The sequence below is a fragment of the Heterodontus francisci genome, chromosome 11 (assembly GCF_036365525.1).
Source record: "Heterodontus francisci isolate sHetFra1 chromosome 11, sHetFra1.hap1, whole genome shotgun sequence".
Classification (NCBI taxonomy): Eukaryota; Metazoa; Chordata; class Chondrichthyes; order Heterodontiformes; family Heterodontidae; genus Heterodontus; species Heterodontus francisci.
Window position 1 is genome coordinate 101,410,365 of NC_090381.1, and position 27,468 is coordinate 101,437,832.

At 43.9% G+C, this 27,468-nt stretch overlaps 1 protein-coding gene across 1 annotated transcript; it reads left to right on the plus strand.

The window, feature by feature from the left end:
- The first annotated feature begins 1,211 nt into the window (after positions 1-1,211).
- Positions 1,212-27,468, plus strand: tm4sf4 (transmembrane 4 L six family member 4). The gene is made up of 5 exons (XM_068042617.1): positions 1,212-1,566; positions 2,107-2,196; positions 14,161-14,300; positions 23,154-23,347; positions 25,481-27,468. The coding sequence occupies exons 1-5, from the start codon at positions 1,390-1,392 to the stop codon at positions 25,483-25,485; spliced, it is 606 nt and encodes a 201-aa protein (XP_067898718.1). The 5' UTR covers positions 1,212-1,389; the 3' UTR covers positions 25,486-27,468.

Sequence of the window (27,468 nt, forward strand, 5' to 3'; positions counted from 1 at the left end):
GCTTGATTGGCACCCCGTCCACAAACATTCACTCCCTCTACCCCTGACGCACAGTGGCAGCAGTGTGTACCATCTACAAGATGCACTGCAACAATGCACCAAGGCACCTTAGAAAGCACCTTCCAAACCCGCAACCTCTACCAACTAGAAGGACAAGGGCAGCAAATGCATGGAAACACCACCACCTGCAAGTTCGCCTCCAAGTCACACACCATCCTGACTTGGAACTGTATCGCCGTTCCTTCACTGTCACTGGGTCAAAATCCTGGAACTCCCTTCCTAACAACACTGTGGGTGTACCTACCTGCAGCAGTTCAAAAAGGCAGCTCACCACCACCTTCTCAATTAGGGATGGGCAATAGCTGCTGGCCTAGTCAGCAATGCCCACATCCCATGAATGAATAAAAAAAACAGAGAGAGACACAAGGAGAGATAGACGGAGAGGGGGACAGAGACAGACAGACAGAATTTTACTCAATCACTTATAAACTGTCCAACAATTCCAAACCGAAGGAGATTCCTTCTGGGTCATGTTTTTACCAAAACCATTTATCCATTCCTTTAGAATGCTTTCAGAGTTTTGTTAGAATTTCTCACATTAATTCTGTCATCAGAAAACTTCTTGCTACAGAAACACCTATCAAGAATTTGGGAATAGAGGTAAAATGTCCAATTGTGGCCTGTACAAATCGTATCCACTTTATTAGGGCCAAAAGATATGGTCCCCTCCCCAAAATTTGGTCAAGTCAAAGGATGAGTAACCCTGCTAGCACTGAATATACTCCCTTACTCTGCCTGTTACCTGGAGTGCTAAACGCTTACAAATATTGATGTAACAGATAATTGGGATTAGATCCCCCCCCCTCCCCCGCCCCCGCCTCCCATATTGCAATGCTAAACGCAAGAATAATCTTAGCAAAGTGGGGAAGGGAGTGAGATGAAACTGAGATCTTGAGCAAGAATTTTTTTCAGGTATTGATTGAGTCATAGTGATAAAATATTTGGGTGGAAGGGAGCACGCACTGAGCCACTGCAAGTTCTGCTTTGCAGGTTTACATATTTCAAACAAAGCGACTTCATGAACCCTGAATGTGACGCTGGACATGGTGGATTATTAACAGAAACAAGATAGTTGTCATGGTAAATGAGGACCTTTTGGGTTTCCCTCCCTCCTCTCTGCACGTAGCCAAGGCAATATCTGACCAAAACGTAATGCCACCAATATGTTATCTGAGGCTGCAGTATATAAACTCCCTCGATGTTCAGTGACCGTGTCTGTCATCAACGCTTAACCAAGTCAAGTGGATTTTGCCCACTTTTTAAAAAAGTTTCTCCTGCTCGGAGCAGATCAGAGGGTGAAATTAACACCGGACCATCCTAGTTACCACCATGTGCACCGGAAAATGTGCTAGGTGTCTTGGCATCACTCTCATCCCTCTAGCTCTTCTCTGCATCATTGCGAATACTTTGCTTTTTTTCCCGAATGGAGAAACGGGATATAATTCTCCAGAGAAACTGTCCGACAGTGTCTGGTGTTTCAGTGGAATTTTAGGATCTGGATTACTGGTGAGTCACATTTTGGAAAAACTTGTCAGAATTGCCGCTGGGTGGGGGGGTGATTATTTTGAAGACGAGTTTAGTTCATCATTGTTCAAACAAAACTTCTTGTAAAACTTATATAACGAATAAATAAATTATAAGCTCGCTTTAAAATTACCCCGTGCAATATTCGAGCACAAACACTTTGCTGAGTTTCTGTCACCATTAACAATGGTGTGTGTCTCCTCAAACACAGAAATTTGCGATGAACTCTTTTAAGCTTTGCTGTCCTGTCATTCCACTGTATCATTTCAAACTTTTCTCTCTGTTTAAAAAGTTTTAAGCTGGATTAGCACCTGCCTCAATTAAAGTCACGAAACGAAGACATTTTATTCCATGTATGGTGTTGTAATTTTATTCTTGCTTTTGTAAAATATTTCTGATCGTACAATTTCAAATTTGTCCTCGTCCGTTCATTCTTATTCTCTATTATCAAATGGTTAAATAGTTGAACTGCTCAGATATTTATTTGGCCGATCTAATATTTGTCTTTTGAACTGAGGACAGATGGTGTTCCCAATTCTGGTGTTTATGGGCATGGAAAATAACGACTGCTGTGGCTGTTGTGGAAACGAAAGCTGCGGGAAACGATTTGCGGTAAGAATTGCGCCTATTTCGTGGCCTTTTCCCTACTTTTATGTTTATAAGCCTTTCCTCCCCGCTCTCTGACTTCTACCAAAATTGCTCCCCAGCCCTGCAGAAGAGCTTAGGTGAAGGAACTGGCGGGTAAAAAGCAGCGGTAATATGCTAAAACTCCACCCCGCCAATACAGGCAGTTTTGTAATTCAGGGGGAGATTTCCTCTGCTTTTGGACGTGTTATGCAGAGAAGTTTCCAAATGAAGAAGGTCCATCTAGTATTGCCTACTACCATCCTGGTAGCTGCATGATACAATCATAATGGAGTTGTTAACTAATCATAGCAATCAATCTCTGTCAATGTAGTCTGCAAGAGACACTGAAACGACCAGAGATCACTGAAATATTGTTTCCAAAGAACTAGTTTTAATTCCCCCACTTCAAGCATGTCCCCTTTCTACTGTTCTGGACGTGGTGAAATCCTTCCAGTTTTTCCCCTCTCCTCTCCTGATTTTAGTGACCTTCACTGTTATTACAGGTGCCAGGCATCCTCCCGTATCTCATCTTACTGGCCAATCAGGTGTAAGTCTGGATAACCAGGTATTGTCAGCTGGACATTTGACCATGGGGAGCACCACCATTCCAGGCTGATTATTCCCTTCCTAATCCGGGGACACTGAGGTCCATTCTTGTACGGCATTCTTGGGCGTCACAGTGGCGCAGTGGTTAGCACTGCAGCCTCACAGCTCCAGCAACCCAGGTTCAATTCCGGGTACTGCATTTGTGGAGTTTGCAAGTTCTCCCTGTGTCTGCGTGGGTTTTCTCCGGGTGCTCCGGTTTCCTCCCACAAGCCAAAAAGACTTGCAGGTTGATAGGTAAATTGGCCATTATAAAAAATTGTCACTAGTATAGGTAGGTGGTAGGGAAATATAGGGACAGGTGGGGATGTTTGGTGGGAATATGGGATTAGTGTAGGATTAGTCTCAATGGGTGGTTGACGGTCGGCACAGACTCGGTGGGCCGAAGGGCCTGTTTCAGTGCTGTATCTCTAATCTAATCTAATCTAAATAGCCTCCTTCAGTCGTTAGATTCTATGGGCTGAATTTAATGCTGGTGGTAGTGGTCCCAACACCAGGCTGGAAAGTCAGGGGCAACCGCAGTGCAGCTGTTTCTGGGATTCCCGATGCCCATCCGGCAATTGACTGCCTGGCATCAGGGCTAATGTCCATTTAAGGACAGCGAGCGGGCAGCTCTTCAGTCCCACCAGTGCCACTGGGAGCAGTGGCCACTGCTGGGACTGCAACCAGGCTGGAGCAGCTTCATGGACGCCACCTCGGAACCCAGGTAAATGGGGTCAGGCTTGCTAGGGCCAGTCAGGCAGGCTGTAGTAAGGGGGTGGGGTGGGTCGTTAGTGAGGGCAGGGAGGAATGTTTCTGCAGGCGCGGTCCTTTCCACCAGTGGGGGCGCTGGCCCACCTGCCCGATCAGGAGGGACCCCCACCCTGAGTGCCCACACAGCGGGGGGCCCAACACCACTGGTAGAATACCAGCGGCAATGGGAAGAGGCCCTTAATTGGCCACTTAAGGGCCTCAATTTGCCTCTGGATGAGAAGGCCGTCCTCGACCTTCCCCGCCACTGATAAAACTGCCCTGCATTGGGACGGCGATGGGCACTCCATGCCCTGCCTTCCCTCCTGATTTTACAGCATCCCCACCTTGCAACCCACTCCTTTGGGGCACATTAAATTCCACCCTATGATTTCCTAGAGAATTTATTTGCTTTGAATGGTGAAACTGAGAGATCCGCACTATTCTGGTCGAACCTACCCCTCTTTTCCAGTTTTCAACTTGCTGTCTGGGTGTTGAACTGGTGTTCCAGAGGAGCTGGCCTTGATGGAAACTGCATGGTTTTCATTGCCATTTAAAATTAATGATCTGTGACCTCAGTTTTAGTGCTCCTCATGCCAAGTTTTGCAGAGCAGCTACATATATCACAAATGCTTTCCCCATGATTTTCTGTTATCCATTTTATTGGCTTTTAAACCATGCTCGAGTTCCCAATGTGGACTACCAGTGCCCAAAGGTCTGTGCCAGGAGCGCTAAAGATGAACATTTGGCTCTAAAGCTCTCAGCTCTAACATCACCTTCAATACAGTCTAAGCCTGTGCTTTCTTGGTTTTGGTCTTTATCCTTCCCTGTAAGAATGCAGAATGACCTTCACCAATCTAACATTTCTCACTCTTGTTCATATGTCCGAACCACCCGAGACATCTTTCAATTATCCTCTCTTCAACCATATTGTTGAATCCAAATTTCTTCAGTAGCATGTTGTTCCTGAGCTGGTGCTAGAAATATCTAGTGTGTGGCTCAAGTTACCATTTCTGGCGTGTCCAATTTTTGTTCCTGAATCACTGTAGGCAGCACCAAAATTTCCTACAGGTAAAATTCCTCTGCAGCCCTCCTTGGTGCACACTAGGGTCCTGTGTCATTCATTTGGGCACTCTTAGTCCTCAATTATCAGCCTCTTCACTTTAATGCACCAATAATGGTGATGTGGGAGTGCTCCAGGAGTGCACAGCATCAAGGATAGATGCAACAGAACACCTTCCCCATATAATCTATGATTGGTCTGAAAGAAAACAACACTCCTTACTTTCCATATCTGATCATTATCAGAGCTTGCTGTGTGCAAATTGGCTGCAGTGTTCCTATGTTACAACAGTGACTACACTTCAAAAAGTACTTCATTGGCTGTAAAGTGCTTTGGGATGCCCAGTGGTTGTGAAAGGCACCAAATAGGTATGCAAGTTTTTTTTTAATTAGCCCACTGAATCATGGAATTTATTCAATGGCTTGCATGAATAAGATTGTGAATTCATTGTGTGGGATTATAGGTACCACCCGAAGGTAAAGCATTTGAGTAAATTTTTAACATTTGCTCTTTGTAGCTGGATTTACACTGCCATTTTCCATTGATGTAATGTAATTTATGATGTAATCAGTGCAATAATTGCAGTATGAATCAGAAGATGATCCAATGTCCTAAAGCGTTGAGGTATTTGACCCCCCCCCCCCACCCTCTCCAAGAAATATCAGGTGCTGGAAAGTGGGATTAGATTGGGCAGCTAGTTTTTTTTTCAGCCGGCACGGACACGATGGGCTGAATGGCCTCCTTCTGTGCCATAATTTTTCAATGGTTCTATGGTTCTAAATGATTTCCCATTAGTGCACTATAAATTCAGCCTATGTTGCTGAATCCTGGCCATGACTGAAAAGTCAGGTTATTGAAAAGAATGCGTGGGGAAAGGTAGGATTGCCAATTCTGGTTTGAAGCATTCCTGGAGGTTCACCATATGATGCTCAAGCCATATGATATTTGACCATGTGACATCTGCAAATGTTATCGCATTTCCATGGACTCTGCTTTGGACTTGAATTCTCTGTGAAGGTGACAGCTCTCAACTGGGAGCCTCAGTCAGAGACGGTCTGTACTTCCACTTCACATGTCAAAACCAGCTGGCTTAAACCAACCTGAATCAAACCGAGAGATCTAATAAATTGACAGCAGGCTCAGGGTTTAGGATACTTCTCATGGAGCACATCACTTAGCATCACTAAACTCAGTTTAGCACCAACATTTCTAAACCACACCCTGAACTTTGACTCAATGGAACAGTTTTTCTAGAAATTACAGCACAAGAGAAGACTGTTAGGTTCCTGGTGCTTTTGCCAATGCTGACACACTCTTCTGTAACCCCATTCTCTCCGCATCCTTTGATATTCTTCCCTTTCAAATATTTATCCCATTCCTTTTTATATGATGTTCTAGTTACTACCGCAATAGCAATCTGTCTTTAAGTACTATCCCATGTTCTAATACCCCATCAGTTTATGAATCTTCCTTCTCCCTTTCCCCCTTAGTTCTTCCAATGGGAACCCTCAGTCTCTGAGCACAGTAAATCCATTGATTTAACTTATTGATTTCTGGATGCTCCTCTAAAAGAGGAGCCACTCCCGGCTCTACAAAAAATGCTGGTCCCCGTACCCACACCATTACCCAGTCTCCCTCTCTCCTCCTGAACACTATTCTCATTCCCCAGTCTCTCTCTCTCTCTATTACTGACCCAATTCATATACTGCCTCTCTCCTCCCGACCACCATTCTCCATAACTAGTCTCTCTCTCTCGCTCTTTCTCCTTGACCCCATTCCCCGCTCATCATCTCTCCGTGAGCCCCCCCACCAACGTCTGATTGTTTCCAGCTGGAGCCAATTCTTTCTCTGATGTTACAAAATGGGTCGGCGCATTGCCAAGGCAGGAAATTTAAAGCATAACAATTGCCCGGACTAAATAGCAGCAATGTCCAGACAATCCTTGCCCCATTCCGGTAGACTCCCAGGTGATCCGGGAGGGTTTGCAAACCTAAAAAGGGAAAACAAGATGAGGACTCTTGCCTTTAAAAGGAGACTTCCGAGTGGAACATCCAGGATAGGAAATTGTAACTGAAAGTAATCACCAGCACAGTTACAAGGCAAAACTCATGCTTATTTAGTCAATCTTGCTTTTTTGTGCTTGAATAATAAAAGGCCTTGTAAATCTGATTTAATGGGTATTTTAATGAAAAGCTGCACTTAAAGAATTGTCTATGAAGCTAATAAACTCAGCAGGTATATGCTTCAATTAATGGGCCCCTTATATTGGGTAACAAATTTGCAGTACAGACTGGAAATAAAACTTAAAACAAAATGCAGAATAATATATTAGTCAGTTCAAATGGGCTATTTGTAGTTTGCAATTATTGGGATGGTGTAATCCTGATTTAGCAATAATGTAAAATGGCTGCTGATTCAATGGAAATAAAAAAAATAGGTGAGTAAAAAGGGATGTTGATTTTCTATCACCCATGTTACAATATTGCACAAAGCCAAGTTTACCCCCCCCACCACCGCCCCCCCCCCCACCCCCGTTTTAAGACACATATGGTCTTCCATGTTTCTAAAAGGCAAAGGATTAGGAGAAAAGAATTTGATCACACCTAAAGTCACTCCTCAATTGGTGTTTGTTTCTTGGGACATAATATTATAAATATTTTAAATTTCATTTTTAATGTCTTCAAAATTAATAACTGTTTTGTGCACTGTTCAACAATTATGACAAAATCCCTAAACCAATCCTAATGAACTCCCATTGGGTTTTGGAGGCCAGAATGAATCAGTGCTCCAAAATCAACATGAACTCGGCAGTGATTCCTCTGCGTTTGATTGCTGGTGTGTGAATGTGCTGTAACAAAGCTGTTGTGCTGTAAACTTGAGATAAAAACTTTGACTTTTTAAAGATCCGAATATTCACATATTAGAATTCTAACTATCTGTTGGTCCCTGTTTCTCCAGCCATACTTGGCTTGTAACAGTTAAACTTGTGGTGCAGCAATTCACACCTGGGCTGGGATTTCACAAAGTGGACGGGATCCGGACACCAACTGAAAAGTCGGTGGCGAACCCACTTCCTCCTCACCTAGAGATCCAACCCACACTTTACGGGACCCCAGGCATTAACTGTTCCGAGGCGGGACTTCCACCCGCTCGAGGGAGCAGGTCCCACCTCATTAAGCTGTCGGCCAATCAGCAGCTGGTGGCCACTGCTGAGATGGCAGCCCAGCTGAAGACATGGAGCCGGGAAGACAGGTAGGTTTTGGTTGCCTCGCCGGGGGAAATCGATCGCGCCCCGGTGAGGCAAGGATGTTCAGTTCGGGGGAAGGGGGGCGGTTGGGGTATCGGGGGGGGGGGGGGGGGGGGCGGCCCTCCATCGAGCACCCTGTACCCAATGAGCAGACCCCACCCCCCATCCCCAGGACGCTGAGGAGCCGCCTGCTTTTCCCAGGCGGCTTTTCCCAGCTCCAGGATGTCTGCTTGCCACGCGTAAAATCCGGGTGGAGGCAGGTGAAGGCCCTTAAGTGGACTCTTAAGGGTCTTGATTGGCCTTGGGCGGGCGGGCCATTTTTCGCCCACCCTGCCCTATGTAAAGGGGGGGGGGGTGGAAGCGGGAGAGGGTTGGGAAAGTCACCCGGAGCCTTCCGCTCTGTTTTATGCCACCACCCCCCACCCCAACCACCATCCGGCTCGTTGGCGTGCTGTAAAATTGCAGCCCTGGACGTTCACAAACAGGTGTGTGCAGCATTTCTATTTGCACCGATCATAAACCTTCTTTCAGAAACAACGGGCTGAATTTTACGCCGCCCCAGCGGGTCGGATGATGGCGTGGGGACGGCGTAAAATTGAGCATGAGGCTCCGGGCGGCCTACCCGCCCCGCTGCTGCCTCCGGTAACTTTACGGCAGGCGGGCAGGGGGAGGAAATGGCCTGCCCCCCGAAGCCAATCAAGGCTCTTAAGGGCCCTCGCCCGCCTCCACAAGTATTTTACCCTTGGCAAGTGGGCGTGCTGGGGGCATGAAAGGCCTGATTGAGGGCCGCCCCTGCCTCCCAACCCACGCCCGGGACCCAAGACGCCCCCTCCCCCAAACGACCACCCTAGCCTCACCAGGGCACGACCGATACCCCTGGTGAGGCATGCCCAACTTACCCACTCTCTAGAGTCCATGGTGTCGGCTGGGCTGCAGTCCCAGCAGTGGCCACCGCTCCAGGTGGCGCTGCTGGGACTAAGAGCTGCCGGCCCGCTAATTGGCCGGAAGCTCACTGAGGCGGGACCTCCGCCCTCAAGTGGGTGGAAGCCCCGCCTCTGGACAATTAAAGCCCGGGGATCCGTAAAATACGGGACGGATCCCTGGGCTAGGCGGAAGCGGGCTCCCCACCGACTTTTGCGTGGGTGGCGAATTCCCATCCGCCAAGTGTAAAATCCAGCCCAATGGTTCCTGGATGCAGACCAAGGTAAACGTTATATTAGCTAAATTGCAATGCAATATGGGAGTAAATTCAAACTAAAGCAAAATAGTGTGGATGTTGGAAACCTGACATAAAGGCAGAAAATGCTGGAAATATTCAGCAAGGCTGGCAGCTGGTGGGCTGGATTTTCAAGTGGCCGCGGAGGCAGAACCAGAGGCGGCTGGGCAGAAAAATCGCCGTGGGAGAGCGGTGAGCCAGTTTGCCAGCATGTTCCCGCCTCTGGGTCATTTTCAAGGATGCTGGGTCGCAGTTGCAACGGCTACTCGCCCGCGCGTGGTGGGTAGCTAATTGAAGCAACTGATAGGCATATTAAGGCCCCTCTCCCGAGAAGGCTGGAATTTTTCAGTTAGTAGGCAGACCTCCCCTGGTGGCCAATACATGGCCAGTGAAAGGAGGCACCCTCCCATCGGCAGTCAAGGGGTCCAGTGCTCCAAAAACAGTTAACCTCACTCCACCCTTAGTGCTGGTGCAGAAAGATGGCCACAGCTGCGGCCTATGCAGGGGAATTCCCCTCCACAATGACAGTCTGGCAGATGTGGCCATTTTTATTTTCAAAACTTTTAAAAGTGCTGAGAATTCACTTCCATCTTGAGGCGTCCTCTCTCTCCATTACCTGCATTGGCAGACTGCCACGCTGACAGTGCTGGAAGGCCTCCTATTGGTCCTCCAGCGTCGAAAGCCTGCCCGGCATCCTTAATTGGATGGCAAGCATGCCCTCTGACCATCAATTGGCCATTCCTTGGAAAATCATGTTGGGTGACTATTTCTGACACGGTGCGGGTTCGGGACCCACATTTGATCCTGGTGTCGGGATTCCGATCCAAAAACAAAAATCCTGCCCAGCGCTGTAACAGATTTTAAGCAAGGCAGAGGTGGGGAGGGACGAAAGAACACAAGGGAAGGTCTGTGATAGGATGGAAGGCAGGACAGATTAAATGAAAAAAGGATGTTGGTGCAAGGGAAAAGCATTCTATCTATTCTAAAGGATGTGATAAATGGACACTTGGATAATAATGATCTGATTGGGCAGAGTCAACATGGATTTATGAATGGGAAATCATGTTTGATGAACCTGTTGGAGTTTTTTGAGAATGTTACTGACAGAATTGATAAAGGGGAGTCAGTGTATTTAGTATACTTGGATTTTCAGAAGACTTTACATCAAGTCCCCCACAGGAGGTTGGTTAGCAAAATTAAAGCACATGGGATAGGAGGTAATATACTGGCATGGATTAACGATTGGTTAACAGGCAGAAAACTGAGAGTAGGAATAAATGGGTTACTCTCGCAATGGCAGGCAGTGACTAGAGGGGCGGCACAGTGGCGCAGTGGTTAGCACTGCAGCCTCACAGCTCCAGGGACCCGGGTTCAATTCTGGGTACTGCCTGTGCGGAGTTTGAAAGTTCTCCCTGTGACCGTGTGGGTTTTCACCGGGTGCTCTGGTTTCCTCCCACTGCCAAAGACTTGCTGGTGATAGGTAAATTGGCCGTTGTAAATTGCCCCTAGTGTAGGTAGGGAATATGGGATTACTGTAGGGTTAGTATAAATGGGTGGTTGTTGGTCGGCACAGACTCGGTGGGCCGAAGGGCCTGTTTCAGTCCTGTATCTCTAAATAAAAATGAATAACAAAATCAGTACTTGGGCCCCAGCTGTTCACAATATATATCAATGATTTGTCTGTGGGAATCAAATATAATATTTCCAAGTTCGCAGATGATACAAAACTAGGTGGGAATGTGTGTTGTGAGGAAGATGCAAAGTGGCTGCAAGGGGATTTGGACAGACTTGGTGAGTGGGCAAGAATGTGCCAGATGGAATATAATGTGGAAAAAAGTGAGGTTATCCATTTTGGTTGGCAGAATAAATGTGCAAAATATTTCTTAAATGGTAAGAGATTAGAAAGTATATTTGTATAAAGGGGCCTGGGTGTCCTCATCAATAAGTCACTGAAAGCTAACATGCAGGTGCAGCAAGCAATTAGGAAGGCTAATGATATGTTAGCCTTTATTGCAAGAGGATTTGAGTACAGTAGTGAAGTCTTGCTTCAAATGTATAGAACTTTGGTTCGACCGTACTTGCAGTTTTGGTCACCCTTACCTTAGGAAGGATATTATTACCATAGAGGGAGTGCAACGAAGGTTCACCAGACTTGTTCCCTGGATGGCAGGATTGTCCTATGAAGAGTGATTGGGGAAACTGGGCCAGTATTCTCTAGAGTTTCGAAGAATGAGAGGTGATCTTATTGAAACCTACAAAATACTTAATGGGATAGAAGGGTAGATGCAGGTAAGATGTTTCCCCTGGTTGGGGAGTCTAGAACCAGGAGACACAATTTCAAAATAAGAGGAAGCCACTTAGGATGGAGATGAGGAGAAATGTCTTTACTCAGAGGGTTGTGAATCTCTGGAATTCTCTACCCCAGAGGGCTGTGGAAGCTCAGTCATTGGGTATGTTTAAAATAGAGATTGACAGATTTCTAAACACCAATTACGTAAAGGGATATGGGGATAGTGTGGGAAAAAGGCATTGAAGTGGATGATCAGCCATGATCGTATTGAATGGCATAGCAGGATCGATGGGCTGAAAGGCCTACTCCTGCTCCTATATTCCTATATCATCTTTAACATGCAGTTGCAGTCTCAACAACCCTTCTTTTGATACTACACCTCCCACTTTCAGAAAGCATTCTACCAAGGTGTACAAATTCATCGACATCTTCATTCTTAAAAATTCTTTCATGGGATGTGGGCATCATGGAAAGACCAACATTTATTTGTTGCCCATCCCTAATTGCCCACAAAATGAGTGGCTTGCTCAGCCATTTCAGAGGGCAGTTAAGAACCACATTCCTGTGGGCCTGGAGTCACAGATAGGCCAGGCCGGGTAAGGACAGCAGATTTCCTTCTCTAAAGGACATTAGTGAACCAGATGGGTTTTTACAACAATCAATGATAGTTTATGGCACTATTACTGAGTCTAGCTTTCAATTCCAGACTTTTCAATTATTGAACTGAATTTATTAATTGAATTTCAATTCCACTAGCTACCATGGTGGGATTTGAACCCATGGCCCAAGGGCAGTAGCCTGGTCTTTGGATTACTAGTCCAGTGACAATACCACTACACTACCATCTCAGGACCTCCATGACAAGAACTGTTCAACCTCGCTGTGTTTATGCTTAGCCTAAGTTGTTTGCTTGTGTTTTCTAAATTCTGTTTATTTGGTCCTTGTGATTATTCCTTACCTTGATCGTAGGAACAGGAGTAGGCCATTCAGCCCCTCAAAGCTGCTCCACCATTCAATTAGATCATGGCTGATCTGTATCATAACTCCATTTACCCACCTTGTCTCTGTAACGCTTAATGCCCTTGCCTAACAAAAGTCTATCAATCTCAGTTTTGAAATGTTTTTATTAACCCTGAGCCTCATCAGCTCTTTGGGGGAGAGAGTTCCAATTTCCACTACCTTTTGTGTGAGGAAGTGCTTCCTGAAATCACCCCTAACTGCCTAGTTTTAATTTTAATGTTGGGTTCCTGTGTTCTGGACTCCTTTAGCAGAGGGAATAGCTTTTCTCTATCTACCCTATCAAATCCTTTAATCATCTTAAACACCTCTATTAGATCACCTATTAAACTTGGATACTCATGGATCAGCTTCCTTTATCCAAGAAAAACACAGTTAAACTTTCTTGTATTTAGAACCATAGATGTTTACAGCAGAGAAGGAAGCCATTTGGCCCATTGCATCTGTACCCACTCTTTGCTGGAGTAATCTAAAATGAACCTCACTGCCCTGCTCTCTCTCTCTCTAGCTCTCTGTACGAATGGACCTGTACCTTCCTTGGCTTCAAGTACTGGTGTCCAGTTTGCCTTAAATGATGCAATGGTCTCTGCCTCAACCATTTCCTGGGGCAAAGCATTTGAACAAGACAAGCAAGACTAAAACATAATTCTATTTAACTATTTTCAACTTAAATCTTTCAACCTAGAATGACTTATTATTTTTGCATTCGGAGCTCATATCAGAATTTCTGGCATGTGTTCTCTCCAATGATTTTCCATCTATTAAAGTTAAATGGCTGAAAATTGTGGTGGTGAGCCGTGAACCCCGATCTTAACAGCAAGAGGGAGGTTCAGGAAAGTTGTGCAAGGCTGGGGACATGGAGGCCTTAACGGCAAAGCCTTATGTGGCTAACTTTGGGCTGGCACTCCGCCAATAGTCAGCCAGATTGACTGCATGGCCAGTGGGAGGGAGTGGTAATGGCAGCAGGAGGCTGCAGCTGGGGACCCATGGGGACAATTGGGACTACAAGATTAGGACTGGTGGGTGAGGATGAGTGACCAGGGTCATCATTGGGCCAAGGCTTCCTTGTGAGACCCAGGAGGGAGGATTCCTGCTCCTCCTGGCCCACAAGGAGTGCTAAAAAGAGCTGATCTTGGACTGATCTCAAGCACTCGGCACCTCCCGATCTTCTGCCGGGCAGCCAATGATGGTGACCTCCCCTGACATGCAGTTAAGTTTAAGTTGTGGAGCTGATGGTCCCTCATCGATGGCCTGATTTGGGTTTGTGCTATCCGCCCACCCCCAGATCCTTTGCTGCTCCTTGGATGGGATTAAAATCAAGGCCCAAGAATCTGATATGTACTCCCGGTATACAAAGCTCTGGGTCGTGAGTAGAAATGACAACAATCTTGATTTAATGGAGCTGACAAACAGAAGCTAATATCCTTCACAGTTAACAGACTGAATTTACAGAGCAAGTCAATAAATGGGCCACAGCGATACCAAGTGTCGAAAAATGGCTTGCCCGTTTAGTGCCAACCTCTGTGTCATACTTTCTTGCTTTAACGTTTTTAAAATGCTTCTGTGACAGTCCGCCTCATTTCAAAGATATAAATTTGAATTAATGAAATACGTTTTATCCCTCAATGGATCGTGATTGTTCATTTTGTATGTGAAGAGAGTTTGAAATACAGTGAAAAGGAGTATTGGAGATCTACTTTTGATCCAATGAAACTTTGCTTTCTTCAATCTTTATGTTTGTTAACATCATATTTTAATTAACATAATGTTTTGTCTTTACCTAGAATTTCTCCTCTATAATCTTTGCTGGGATAGGTGTGGCAGGAGCTGCTTATTGTTTCATCGTTTCTGCAGTGGGCCTCAATGTTGGTCCAAAATGTACTACAAAGGACAACAGCAATTACACCTACCATTTTAATGATGGGTAAGAAACAGCACTCATTGAGACTCTCATGGATTTGCCATCATTGAACCAGTTTGTTGAACTTCTAACTCCTCCACTGTGTAAACTATTACTTAGAGCTGGGGCTGGCCTCTGAAATGCATCTGTGAACTCACTTTAATTACTCTTTTATTACAATTACCCAGTTATTAAGCACACATGACCATTTCAAGTTGCTTTAGTATACTTAACACCACTTTATACACACAGATGATGACCGTGTGTGACATCATTCTGTCAGCTCATGCACAAGTTATGAGGAAGTAGAATTTTGTCGAGAAAATCATTGGGGATGAAATGTCTGTTGCACTGTGCCAATCTTAGTGTCAGTATACAGTTCCAGGAGCCCAACCTGGCAAATTGAGATCAACTCCCTTTGAGGGTGATCATTTTGCATGAATGATTATTCTAAAACCTGCTTTCTCTCCCGTGTAAATTACATTTTGCTCTCCTCTTTCGGATCTCCCTGAGAATGTTCAATGGTGAATACTGTTCCGATATCAGGGGAATGTCTTCTCGTAGCTGTCTCACATTCCTGAACAGGAACCTGTCCCTACATTACAACAGTGACTACACTTAATTGGCTGTAATGTGCCTTGCGAACATCCTGAAGTTGTGAAATGTGCTATAAAAATGAAAGTTCTATCTTTCTTTGTCTTCTGAAATGTAATCTCCCATTCACTTTTCACTCGCTCTGTTGCAATCTTTCAGTATTTTATCAGAACTACAGTCACTGTTCACCGAACACTCCAGTTTGGCTGCTTCCAAGCTCTAAATACTTCATTCCATAGACTGTTTCCTTCTTGCTTCCTCACTATGTTGAAGTCAGGACGAATAGTGCAGGGGGATGGAACATCTGTAGTCATTTTGGCAGCATCAGCAGCAGAGATTGTGGGCAGGCACATCCCAGCAATTATATTGGAATGGAATACACTTCCCTTCCCCCTTCTCCACTGATCCTGACATTGCTCTAATGCAATATTTTTCTCCATGACCGCAAAAGTATGGATCACCTTAACTGTTCCATGCCTTTGTTACCTCTAGACGCGACTATTCCAATGCTTTCCTGGCTGGCCTCCCATCTTCCACCCTCCATAAATTTTAACTCATCCTAAACTCTGCTACCCATGTCCTAACTTGCACTAAGTCCCATTCACCCATCATCCCTGTGCTCACTGACCTACATTGGCGCCCAGTCTGGCAACACCTGGATTTTAAAATTCTCATCTTTGTTTTCCATCCATCAATGGCCTTAAACGTTCCCCCCACCCCACCACCACCAATCTCTGCAAACTCCTCCAGCCCTACAACCCTCCAAGATATCTGTGCTCTTCCAAATCTGAGCCCTTGCCCATCCCCAATTTTAATCACTCCACTATTGGCAGCCATACCTTCAGCTGCCTGGGCTGTAAGCTCTGGAATTCCCTCCCTAAACCTCTCTGCCTCTCTGTACTCCTTTAAGATGCTACTTGAAACCCACCTCTTTGACCAAGCTTTTGGCCATCTGCCCTAATGTCACCTTATGTGGCTCGATGTAAGTGCAAGTTGTTGTTCAGTCTTTCCCTTCCTCTGCAATCTTCATCTTCTCAAAGCCAATACTGATAGGGAATTTTAGCTCTCTCTACCCAACAGAAACCAGGCAGAACAGAAGTTTATACCCAAGAGGTTCACTTACCACTTATTTCCCGCCCTGCTGCTATTTTAATGCCACTGTTTTCTCGCACAGCTGAGGCACCCACTGGACTCATGCAGGAACCTCATAAATAACTAGGGGCTCCATCACTGAGATAGGACCCTCATTCTATTTTAACTGATTATTGAGGGGCAATCACCACCGATGCCCTGCTCAATAAAACCTAGCAGACACCCAAAGGACGTTTTACACAATGTTAGCGTAAAACATATCTTTGCAGGGCCTGGAGGAGCATGAGGCTCCCCACAAACCATACCCCCCCCCCCCCACCAATCCATTCTGAAACCTCCCTGTGACGACTGACTGCCAGCATGGTAGCATTATATATTGTTATATTATCTGTAAAGAGCTAGGAACTAATTAGCTAGGAACCAGTTGTTATGTGTAAGTGTGTTGCAGGGTGACAAATTTCACTGCTGCACTGGAGTCAAGGGATGCGTAACATAAAGCAGTCCTAACCAGGCAGCATGGAAGCTGAATGAAATAAACAAAGAGCTCCAGCTTTTCCAAATCTAAAGTGTGATTATTTATAACTTATGGGAACCAGAACACAGCCAAGAGACATAATATGGTGGTAGCAGGTGTCTGTGAGTAAAACTTAAAGCATTTTAAACAAATCTAATGCTGAATTGGATTGAAAAAAATCGACTCAAATTAGTGCCATAGAGAAAGAAAGAGAAAAGACTGAGTGAATCGTGCAAAATCAAAAATGACTGCCAGCAATAAATGCACAGCTACAGCCCATAATGAATTGGGAAGCTAATGATGTCGTAGAGGCATTTGAGAAGTTTAAGTAAAAGTGCAGATTGACATTCAGTAGTTTTCCAAAAGCCACTAGTAAACTGGAGAGGGTCAAGTATATCCATCTGTGGGCAGGAGATAAATGATTAAATTTGTTTAATAGCCGGGAACTAAGTGAAAAGGACAGCAGAAACCCAGACAAAATTTTTGAAAAATTCAGCACCCATCTTCAGCCAAAATCAAATCATCAGATCTACCGATATGAATTTCAAGGCCTCAGACAGGAATTTGGCGAGCCTATCGGCAATCTCATAAGATGATTGAAAAATTCAGCCAGAAGATGTAAATTTAAGGACACAGGTGGAAGGCTGATAGACCAGCTAATTTGGGGTTCTGAACACCCTGAAGTACAAAAAGCGCGAACTGGAAAAGACAAGCTTACAATATCGCAGGCTGTAGACATTGCCAGAGCACATGAAACCACGAACAGACAGATGAAGACACTGACTACCCAAATGGCTAGCCTTCAGTTAAGCCAAGAGAAAGGCAGAAGGGTTGATGCAGTGAAACAGTGACAAAAGAATGCACACCAGACAGAGAGAAAGACGTGCAGGAGCTGTGGACGACCACATGAATTCACAGATAGAAGGAAATGTCCCGCATATGGTTCAATCTGCAGAGCTTATGGAAAAGCCAATCACTGGCAAAAGATGTGCTAAACAAAGGAAGAAGGTGCAAGAAAAGTAGTGGGGAAAATGCGAGCGTCTATTATAAAGGATGTGATAGCAGAACACCTGGAAAACATAAACGGGATTGGGCAAAGCTAGCATGGGTTTACGAAAGGGAAATCATGCTTAACAAATCTACTGAAATTTTTTGAGGATGTAACTAGTAGAATAGATAAGGGAGAACCAGTGGAAGTGGTGTATTTGGATTTTCAGAAGGCTTTTGATGAGGTCCCACATAAGAGATAATGTGCAGAATTAAAGCACGTGGGATTGAGGGTAATATACTGGCATGGATTGAGAATTAGTTGACAGACAGGAAACAGAGAGTAGGAATAAATGGGTCTTTTTCCAGGTGGCAGGCAGTGACTAGTGGGGTACCGCAGGGATCAGTGCTTGGGCCCCAGCTATTCACAATATATATTAATGACTTGGGTGAGGGACCTAAATGTAACATTTCCAAGTTTGCAGATAACACAAAGCTGGGGGGAAATGTGAGCTTTGAGGAGGATACAAAGAGGCTCCAATGTGATTTGGACAAGTTGGGTGAGTGGGCAAATGCATGGCAGATGCAGTATAAAGTGGATAAATGTGAGGTTATCCACTTTGGTTGTAAAAACAGAAAGGTAGATTATTATCTGAATGGTGATAGATTGGGAAAGGGAGAGGTGCAACGAGACCTGGGTGTCCTTGAACACCAGTCGCTGAAAGCAAGCATTCAGGTGCAGCAAGCACTTAGGAAGGCGAATGGTATGTTGACCTTCATTGCAAGAGGGTTGATTACAGGAACAAGGATAGCTTACTGCAGTTATACAGGGCCTTGGTGAGACCACATCTGGAGTATTGTGTTCAGTTTTGGTCTCCTTATCTGAGGAAGGATGTTCTTGCCATGGAGGGAGTGCCAAAAAGATTTACTAGGCTGATTCCTGGGATGGCAGGATTGATGTATGAGGAGAGATTGGGTCGACTAGGCCTATATTCACTAGAGTTTAGAAGAATGAGAGGGGATCTCATAGAAACCTATAAAATTCTAACAGGACTAGACAGGCTAGATGCAGGGAGGATGTTCCCAATGGCTGGGGAGTCTAGAACCAGGGGTCACAATCTCAGGATATGGGGTATGCTGTTTAGGATCTAGATAAGGAGAAATTTCTTCACTCAGAGGGTGGTGAACCTGTGGAATTCTCTACCGCAGAAGGCAGTGGAGGCCAAGTCATTAAATATATTCAAGAAAGAGAGAGATACATTTCTTAATGCCAAAGGGATCAAGGGATATGGGGAGAAAGCAGGAACAGGGTACTGAATTAGACGATCAGCCATGATCTTTTTTTGAATGGCGGAGCAGGCCCGAAGGGCTGAATGGTCTACTCCTGCTCCTATTTTCTATGTTTCTATGAGTCACTAGAGACAAGGCAACAGGGGGAAAGAGTAGGAAAAGAAACCAAAACAGCCATATCCTGGAAGATGACAATGAGTTTGAGAACAGATAGACATAGGAACCATACAACAGCATGAAATATCTGGATTTGACAGTTCCCAGAGAAAAGAAATTCACACAACCATTCAGATCAGGAAGAGGGTGAGAAATAAGCCCACAATCTGAAGGTGAAGATTGATACTGGAGCACAAAGTAACATCATCCCAATCAGACTAAGCCGGAAGATCTTTCCTGAAAATTTGGAAGGAAGTGGTTATCCAAGGAAACCGAACAATGTCATGCTAACAGCATATGGGGGCACTAAGATTCAACAGCTAGGATCAACCCAAATCAGAGGGGCATACAAAGGAAAAGATGTTAACTGTATATTCTACGTCACTGAAACAGATGGTCATACTATCCTAGGGTTGAGCAGTTGCGAAGAGCTGCAGATTATCTCAGTAAACCATGAGGTGAAGGAGGTGACACTGATGTTTGAAGATCGTACACCCATTGAAAAGCACCCTCCGATCAGAAGCAAAGAAGATCTAAGTATAAAGATTCAGCACCTGGTGATTGTCACCCCACTGAGTCAAATTAGAGATGAGATCAGCAAAGACAAGGAGTTACAGATGTTTTCTCAGAAGTGATTCAGGGATGGCCTGATAAAATACAGCAAACACAGCCAACAAAACAGCAGTACTGGTCTATCAGAGATGATATCTCACTTGAAGATGGTGTTCTGCTGGTTGGGTCAGAATAATCATACCCAAAACAATGCAGGAAGAACTTCTCCAAAAGATACATGAAGGCCACATGGGAATGGAGAAGTGTAAGCTCAGAGCCAGATCAGCTGTGTACTGGATAGACATATACAAAGACATCGAAAATATGGTGTCTACATGCAATGTATGCCAGAAGTACAGAAACACACAACAGAAAGAGGAGATGATAGCTACTAAAGTATCACCCAGACCATGGCATACTGTAGGAGTCGATTTATTCACACATAATCAAGAATGGTATCTCATAGTCGCAGACTACTACTCAAAGTTCCCTTTAATCCGGAAGGTGAAAGACTTGATCAACAATCATCTCAGCAATACGAGTCCTGTTCGCTGAGCAAGGGATTCCTGAAAGATTAATATGTGACAATGGCACCTAATTCACCTCCAGAGAATTTAAGGAATTCGCTAAACAGTGTGGGTTCAACACCATCACCTCATCATCCATGGGGACACGGATTTACAGAAAGACATGTCCAGATGGTCAAAAGAACCCTTGCGAAATACCAAGAGACGAAGGAAGACTCAAACCTGGCCTTATTGTCACTCTGATCTATACCTCCCAAGGCTGACATGAAATCACCTGCAGAGCTGTAGATTGGAAGAAAGTTTCAGGCAACAAGCAAAATACATCCTCCAAGTGACAAGAAGGAAGTGAGACAACAACTTACTGAAGCACAGGTAAGAGGAGATCAACACTTCAACAAGCATGCTAAATCCCTACCTGAGCTGTTGAAAGGACAAACTGTACTCGTACAGGATCCAATCATGAAAACTTGGAGCCCAGCAAAAGTTATTGGTGAAGCTGAGACTCCAAGGTCATACATCATTGAGACTGAAACCGGTAACCGAATGAGAAGAAACAGAATCCATATTCGAACTACAGCTTAGCTGGAAAAACAGAAAAGAGCATCAACACCACCGGAAACATCACTATCCAGCGAGACAACATTGACTATGTCACCAGCAAGTGGCATAACATGAGCAACAGCAAGCATAGCGCTTGCAACACCAGGAGCAACACCAAGAACATTGCCTGTGCAGCATGCCAACTCACCACTGAGAGCATCGAATGCCAAGTCTACAAGATGGAGATGCAACATCTTACCACCTAAGTGATACAGTGAATACTATTTTTAGAAAGGAATGCATGCTATAAAAGACCCTAAAAGGGGTTCAGTTTATTTCTAAAAATCAATTGTTAATCTTCTTTAGTGTAGAAAAAAAGTTAATAAGTAGAACAGTTATATTGATATACAGGCAGTGTGTTTTTTAAAGAAAGAGGGATGTTATATTATCAGTAAAGAGCTAGGAACTAATTAGCTAGACCAGTTGTAATGTGCAAGTGTGCTGCAGGGTGACATATTTCACTGCTGTACTGGAGTCATGTGAAGCATAGCACGACACCAGTCTAAGTCAGTCCTTACCAGACGGCATGGAAACTGAATGAAATAATCAAAGAGCTCCATTCTTTCCAAGTCTAATGTGTGACTATTTCTAACATATGGGAACCAAAAGACAGTCAGGACACATAACAGGTAGCCTTTGAGCCTTCCTATTTTTGTAGACCCAAAGTCACTCAGCTGTCTCTGGATATAATGAGGCCTACCTGCTAAAATGGACTAGGCCTCTTATTGCAGCACCCAGACAGGCGGGTGGCCTGTACTGGCTAGCTGTCCGCGCATTGAAATTTCCCCTTTATTGTTGTATAACCAGTACACGCTACTCTAAAAACAAAATGAAGAATTGTCCCAGATATAGGATTCAAACCCAGGCAAACCAGCAGCACAATATGCCTCAGGTTATATACTCCAGGCAGTGCTACAAAGTAAGGCTGCATTTGAATACAGTATTTAATTCATTCCAAAGATTAAAAATAATGAACAGTAGTGTTGGCTCATTCTGTAAGTCTGATCAGATTTGCTGTAAAGATTATTGACCACTTCCCATCTGCTCAAAATGGTCAATGTTGATATTTGGGAGTAATTACACAGGTATAATCTAAAAGGAGACAGTCAGGTGATATCATAAACTTTAATAGCCTGCCTCTGGCAATCAAGAAACACCAGGCCTGTTCCCATGTCCTGGGTAGACTTCTCTGGAAAATCCCTTACTTGCCCCTTGTATTTTCATTCAATTTGCTCTTACCATAAGGTGACTGACTTCCAGTTCAAGAGGCTTGGGACTCTTCCCAAAGATGATTTATCTCTGACTTTCATTTTTGTACTTTGATAAAGAAAACACAGTTTCCCAGTCTATCTGTAACGGGCACGTGATCAATTTTCAGGTGGCACTAGGCAGACAAATTTCCACGGGGTTATCTCCCTATTGTCCGCTGTAACTAGCACTGAAAATCTGCGGAAATCCCAGAGAAACATGGCAAGCACCTGGGGTTTCCACAAATTTTCCACCAAGCTGTAGTGGAAAATCGGGAGAAATGGGAATTCTACTCCAGAAGCACAGAGTATAGAAGATAAGATAACAATAAATGCTACAGTTTTAAAGGAAGAGAGACCTGGGTGTATACGTTCACAAATCTTTTAAGGTGGAAGGATAAATTGATAAAGGTATTAAAGATATCAAATGGGTTCCTTACTTTGCAAATAGAGGCATGGAGTACAAAACCAAGTAAGCTATGCGAAACCTTCATAAATCAGTTGTTAGGCCTCAGCTGGAGTATTGTGTCCAGTGCTGGGTGCCACACTTTAGGAAGGATGTCAAGGCCTTGGAGAAGGTGCAAAGGAGATTTGTTAGAATGGTACCAGGGATGAGAGACTTCAGCAATGTGGGGAAATTGGAGAAGCTGGGATTGTTCTCCAAGGAGCAAAGAAGGTTAAGGGGAGATTTAATAGAGGTGCTCAAATTTATGAAGGATTTTCATTGAGTAGACAATGAAAAACTTTTCCATTGGCAGGAGGGTCGGTAACCAGAGGACACAGATTTAAGATTTAAAGCAAGCAAAATACTGCAGATGCCGAAAATCTGGAATAAAAATATAAAATGCAGGAAATACTCAACAGGTCAGATAGCCTTTGTGAAGAGAGAAACCGAGTTAATGTTTCAGGTCAATGATCATTAGAACGCTATTGTGATTAAAAGGTCATTAACCTGAAATATTGCTTGTTTCTCTCTCTATAGATGCTGCCTGACCTGCTGAGTGTTTTCCAGCACTTTAGATTTTTATTTCAGATTTTAGGTAATTGGCAAAATAACTAAGGGGGAAGATAAGCAGTTTTTTAAAGGAGCAAGTTGTTCACTACACTGCCCAAAAGGGAAGCGTATCAATGGTAATTTTTAAAAGGGAATTGGATGTATAGTTGAGATGGAAAAAATTTGCAAGGGAGCAGAACTAATTGGATAACTCCTTCAAGGAGACTTGATGGGCCAAATGGCCTCCTTCTGCACTGTATGCTTCGATAAATAAGCTTGATGACAGGTTTTCACTCTTTGTGTTTTGACTTTTTTCTTTGGCAGCAATTACCTGGGAAATTACTCCATGTGGGATATCTGCGTAAAGCCCCCCCAGATAGTCACCTGGCACGTCACATTGTTCTCGCTCCTGTTGGTGATGAGTGGGATCCAACTCGTTCTTTGTGCCATTCAAGTTATCAATGGACTGTTTGGATTTATCTGTGGAGAGTGCAACTGCTGTTCGTGCTGTGAATCAGGTAATCCACATCATTACTTCACTGTTAAAGGTTAACTTATTTGCCTCAGTTTTCTTTCCAAACCAATTTATGTACTTTATAGATAGCAGGAAAATAGGATTAAACAGCTAAAGCAAATATCTATGACTGTTATGCTACTTTATGAGGCAAGGATACTTAAAATAAATCCTTATCTGCCTACTCTGCAGGGAGGATCTGATCCAGTTGTGTTAGAAACAGCCGAGTTGCAATTGTACTGAGCCCTGATTAGTAAGAGATGGGTTAAAATTTCATTAACTCATTCTTGTGTTCACTATTACAAGAAAGAGTTTAACCTGCTCAAAATGAAGAGTGCATGCCGTCATTAAAATAACAGGCAAAGGAAGTTCAGACAAGCAGGTTAACATGCTCATTACTAATATCATGCAACGTCACAGATCTGTAACAATTTCTGGTTCGGAGCAACTGATGGTGAAGCAGAAGGCATGTGCTTGGTCCAGATAGGCAAATTGCATATAGCGACAGGGTGCAGAGCACTGGGTTAGGCTTTATGGTTTGGTGCAGTTTGGTTTGGTTACTTCCTATGCATTGGTATAGAATAATCAGTGGCTCGGTGTAGATTGTGTGGTCAATCCATGGCACATACCTCCACTAAGCCACTATTAAAACATTCCCTTTCTTTCTAAAAATAACTTTGAGGATGAGATAAATGTAATTACTTTCAAACTGGCAATGTGCATCCCGATTTTTAAACATCGACGAGACACTCTACAGAGGTAAAAGGCCTCTTTTTAAAAATTGTATGAAAATACTTTTCACTCCATTCTATTTAAGCCTTCCTACAAAATGTGCCACATTCTGACAAATACGGATGGCAATCATCTTGTTTCCAGGCCTCTGCCTCAGCCATTCTGGAACTGACTATTCAGCCATGCACCAATTTCTTGGGCGTTCTACCAATCTTGCACCAGAAGTTCTGGTGAGAGACTGGCAGAACCCCCCAGGCAGAAAAAAGAGATTTGCTTTTATATAGTACCTTTTCTGAAGTTGAGGGAAAAGTGTAATCTTTACTGGATGAATATTCTTTACAGCGTTGTGAATAAATGGATTTAAGATAATTGGCAAAAGAACCAGAGGGTAAATGAGGGGATTTATTTTTTCCACAGCAAGTTGCTAAGATCTGGAATGCACTGCCTTGAAGAGTGGTGAAAGTAGATTTAATAGTAACTTTCAAAAGGGAATTGGATATTTGCTTGGAAATGAAAAAGAAATACAGGGCTTTGGTGAAAGAGCAGGTTAGTGAGAGTAATTTGGATAGCTCTTTCAAAGAGCCAGCATAAGCACGATGGGTAGAATGACCTCCTTCTGTGCTGTACCCATTCTATTAATTTTTCAGGATGCAGTACCAATGATATGTGTTGACTATTTTACTTCACAAAACACTGAACTAACCAGATATGTGTAAATAAATTGTGGCAAACAATTTAATCTGATTACGGTTAACTGTTGCAATGCCTCCAAAATAAAAATATAGGGATAGAATGTCCTCAACTCCCCACAGTTTCCCAGTGGACCTGGAGCAGGTGTAGATGGAAGCTTGCTCTGTTGTGTCCCCAATTCCCATGCCCGCCTTTCCCAGTGCGTCAATCCAGTTGTCCAAAATGAGCCTACCCAAAAGATGCAGACGTGTACAATTTAAATTCACATAAGGGAAAGGTGGCATCTGACTTTCCTTCTGCTGCAGTTGGACACTGAGCACTACGGGGTTGATGTTTGTCTTGTGTGGTAGCGTTAAACGGGCCTAATTACATCAACCCACATTATACGCCAGGCCCGACATACAAGTGCATTGAAACCAATGGAGCTGAATATCGAGTGGGGTGTATAATGGGATCTGATTTGATGCCAACTGTTTTGTGCCAGAGTCCAACAGGAATTTTCAATGCTGTGGCTCTCTGTTAATCTGCTGTGTCCAGCATTGTGAAGAGAGGGGGCTCGAAGCGCAACAGCCTGTACTCACGACCACAGAGTCCTGCTCCGCTGAAGATGCTTCCCTCCCCAACCCAGTGTTCTGCTGGATATCAATATCAGATATCAATAAACTACTTTGTTTTGAAAATATGCCTTTTACTCACTCCATTCCTCTCTCTTTAGCCTAACGGTGCTGCAAGATGAATCAAATTGCTCTACACCTGCACGAGATGACCAATAATTGGGGCTAAACAGCTACAGGAAACTTTCTTTTGACTCTTTGCCACACGGACTTGCAATACCTCTGAATAAAAAACGCGTGGATTTTATTTTATTCCCTGCAGGAAACTGCTAAGCCCAGAATGAGGAAGCGAGCCTATTGAATTCGTGTGACTTTCCTTGGACACTGATTTTAAGAGAGGCATTAACCTGTTTAGTTTAAACTCATTTTAAAGTAGATGAATTTCATACGATGTTGTGCATTGATATCGCTAACTATTTCTGGGTGACTAGAGCAAATGTTGATCACACTTTGGCTTGAGGGGATCCTGCTAACAAAATGTATGTATGTGTAAAAAAGTATGTGTAAAGTTTATTTCTGACATGAGCTGACTCCCTAATACAAGACTCTGGGTTTAAGTCTTCAACTCACCGCCTTGTGTGTTGGACAGGCTTTGTAGATTGTCCACCCCTTATTGATTTAAATGGATGGAAACATGAGTGGTTTCTGTAACAGGAAGCTGATCTGATCCGCAATGCCATGATAACACCTGTCAGTGAGTTGGAAAACCTGCCCCCGCTCAAATCTATCAATTTCCATCCAACCAGCATAAATTTCAACTTCACAGTTTCAGCATTCGGGGTATCTTGAAGATGATGGAAAAGGTGATCAATAATTTTTTTTTGTCGTGTAATTTAGAACAGAAAGATTCTTACAAATCAGAGCAGATGGGAAAGTCTCAGCTAATGGGGTAATAAGCATTCCACGATGGGCTGAATGGCCTCCTTCTGGCCTGTATGATTCCGTGATTCTAAAATGAGATTACAGTGAAATTGGCTGTCAAGGCCATTTATTAATTGCAGCCACCATCAGTAACAATAAGAAGTGTCCCCAACTGAGATTGGGTTAATGCACAATTGGTTGCTTAGTCCATGCCTTTTGGTTAAGAGAAATGATGCATTGATAGAGGCTGTGTGGTAGTTACAGTGTTAGAAGATGGACTTCTAGACAAGAAAGCTGTATGAAGATCAAAAACAGAGAACTGTTGGAAACACTCAGCAAGTCAGGCAGCATCAGTAGAGAAAACAGATGAGCTAACATCTTGGGCACGGGCTCTTCACCAGAAGCAACGCCTTGAAATGCTTACGGACGAGAAAACTCATCAGTCTTGGCTGATTTTCTGTGGGAGGGGATGTAAATTTCCTGGAGACAGAAGGAGACAGGGTCCTTTTCTCACATCATTCCAGTCGATTTCTATTTGTACCACTAAAGGAATTGGGCAAACCTGCGGAAATAACCAAGTGTTGTACCAATGGACCTCTTGTCCAAGGCTGTATGGATAACTATGGGGATGATTCCTTCTGGTTACAATGTGTAGCAATGTCATGAACAAGTTTCCATTTTTGCTGCATTCATAATTTCATTTGTAGTAGCGACCAGAGAAAACCTTCTCACATCTGTCGTGCAACTAAATCTAATGACTAGAGGAACTCTTCCCCATAGATGAGTGAATAAAATTAGGAAAAATGTTCTTGAAACATATTTCCTACCCCTACCCCCTAATTAAGGAAGAATGAATTACATCGGACTTTACAGCCCAGAGATAGGTCATTCAGCCCAACGCATCTATTCTGCTCCATATGGACCACATCCCACTCTACTTCGTCTAACCCTTCTGAAAAGCAGAAAGAGGTCTCCACTCTTCATCCAGAAACACGGACAGACAAGTGTTCCATCCCAGATTAACAAACCCTTTTGTTAGATATGCTTAATCCAACTTTAGGTGCACAATGAGCTTAAGATCAGTCCCTAACCTCTTGTTTTGAGGATCTGTATCTTATGAAAAATGAGAGTTTGCTGTAATAAACAAAAGTACACAAATCAAGCCTTGTAATAAATTCATGGTGAACTATTAAACACTCATTGGAGTCTCTGCTTCTCTCTCTTATAA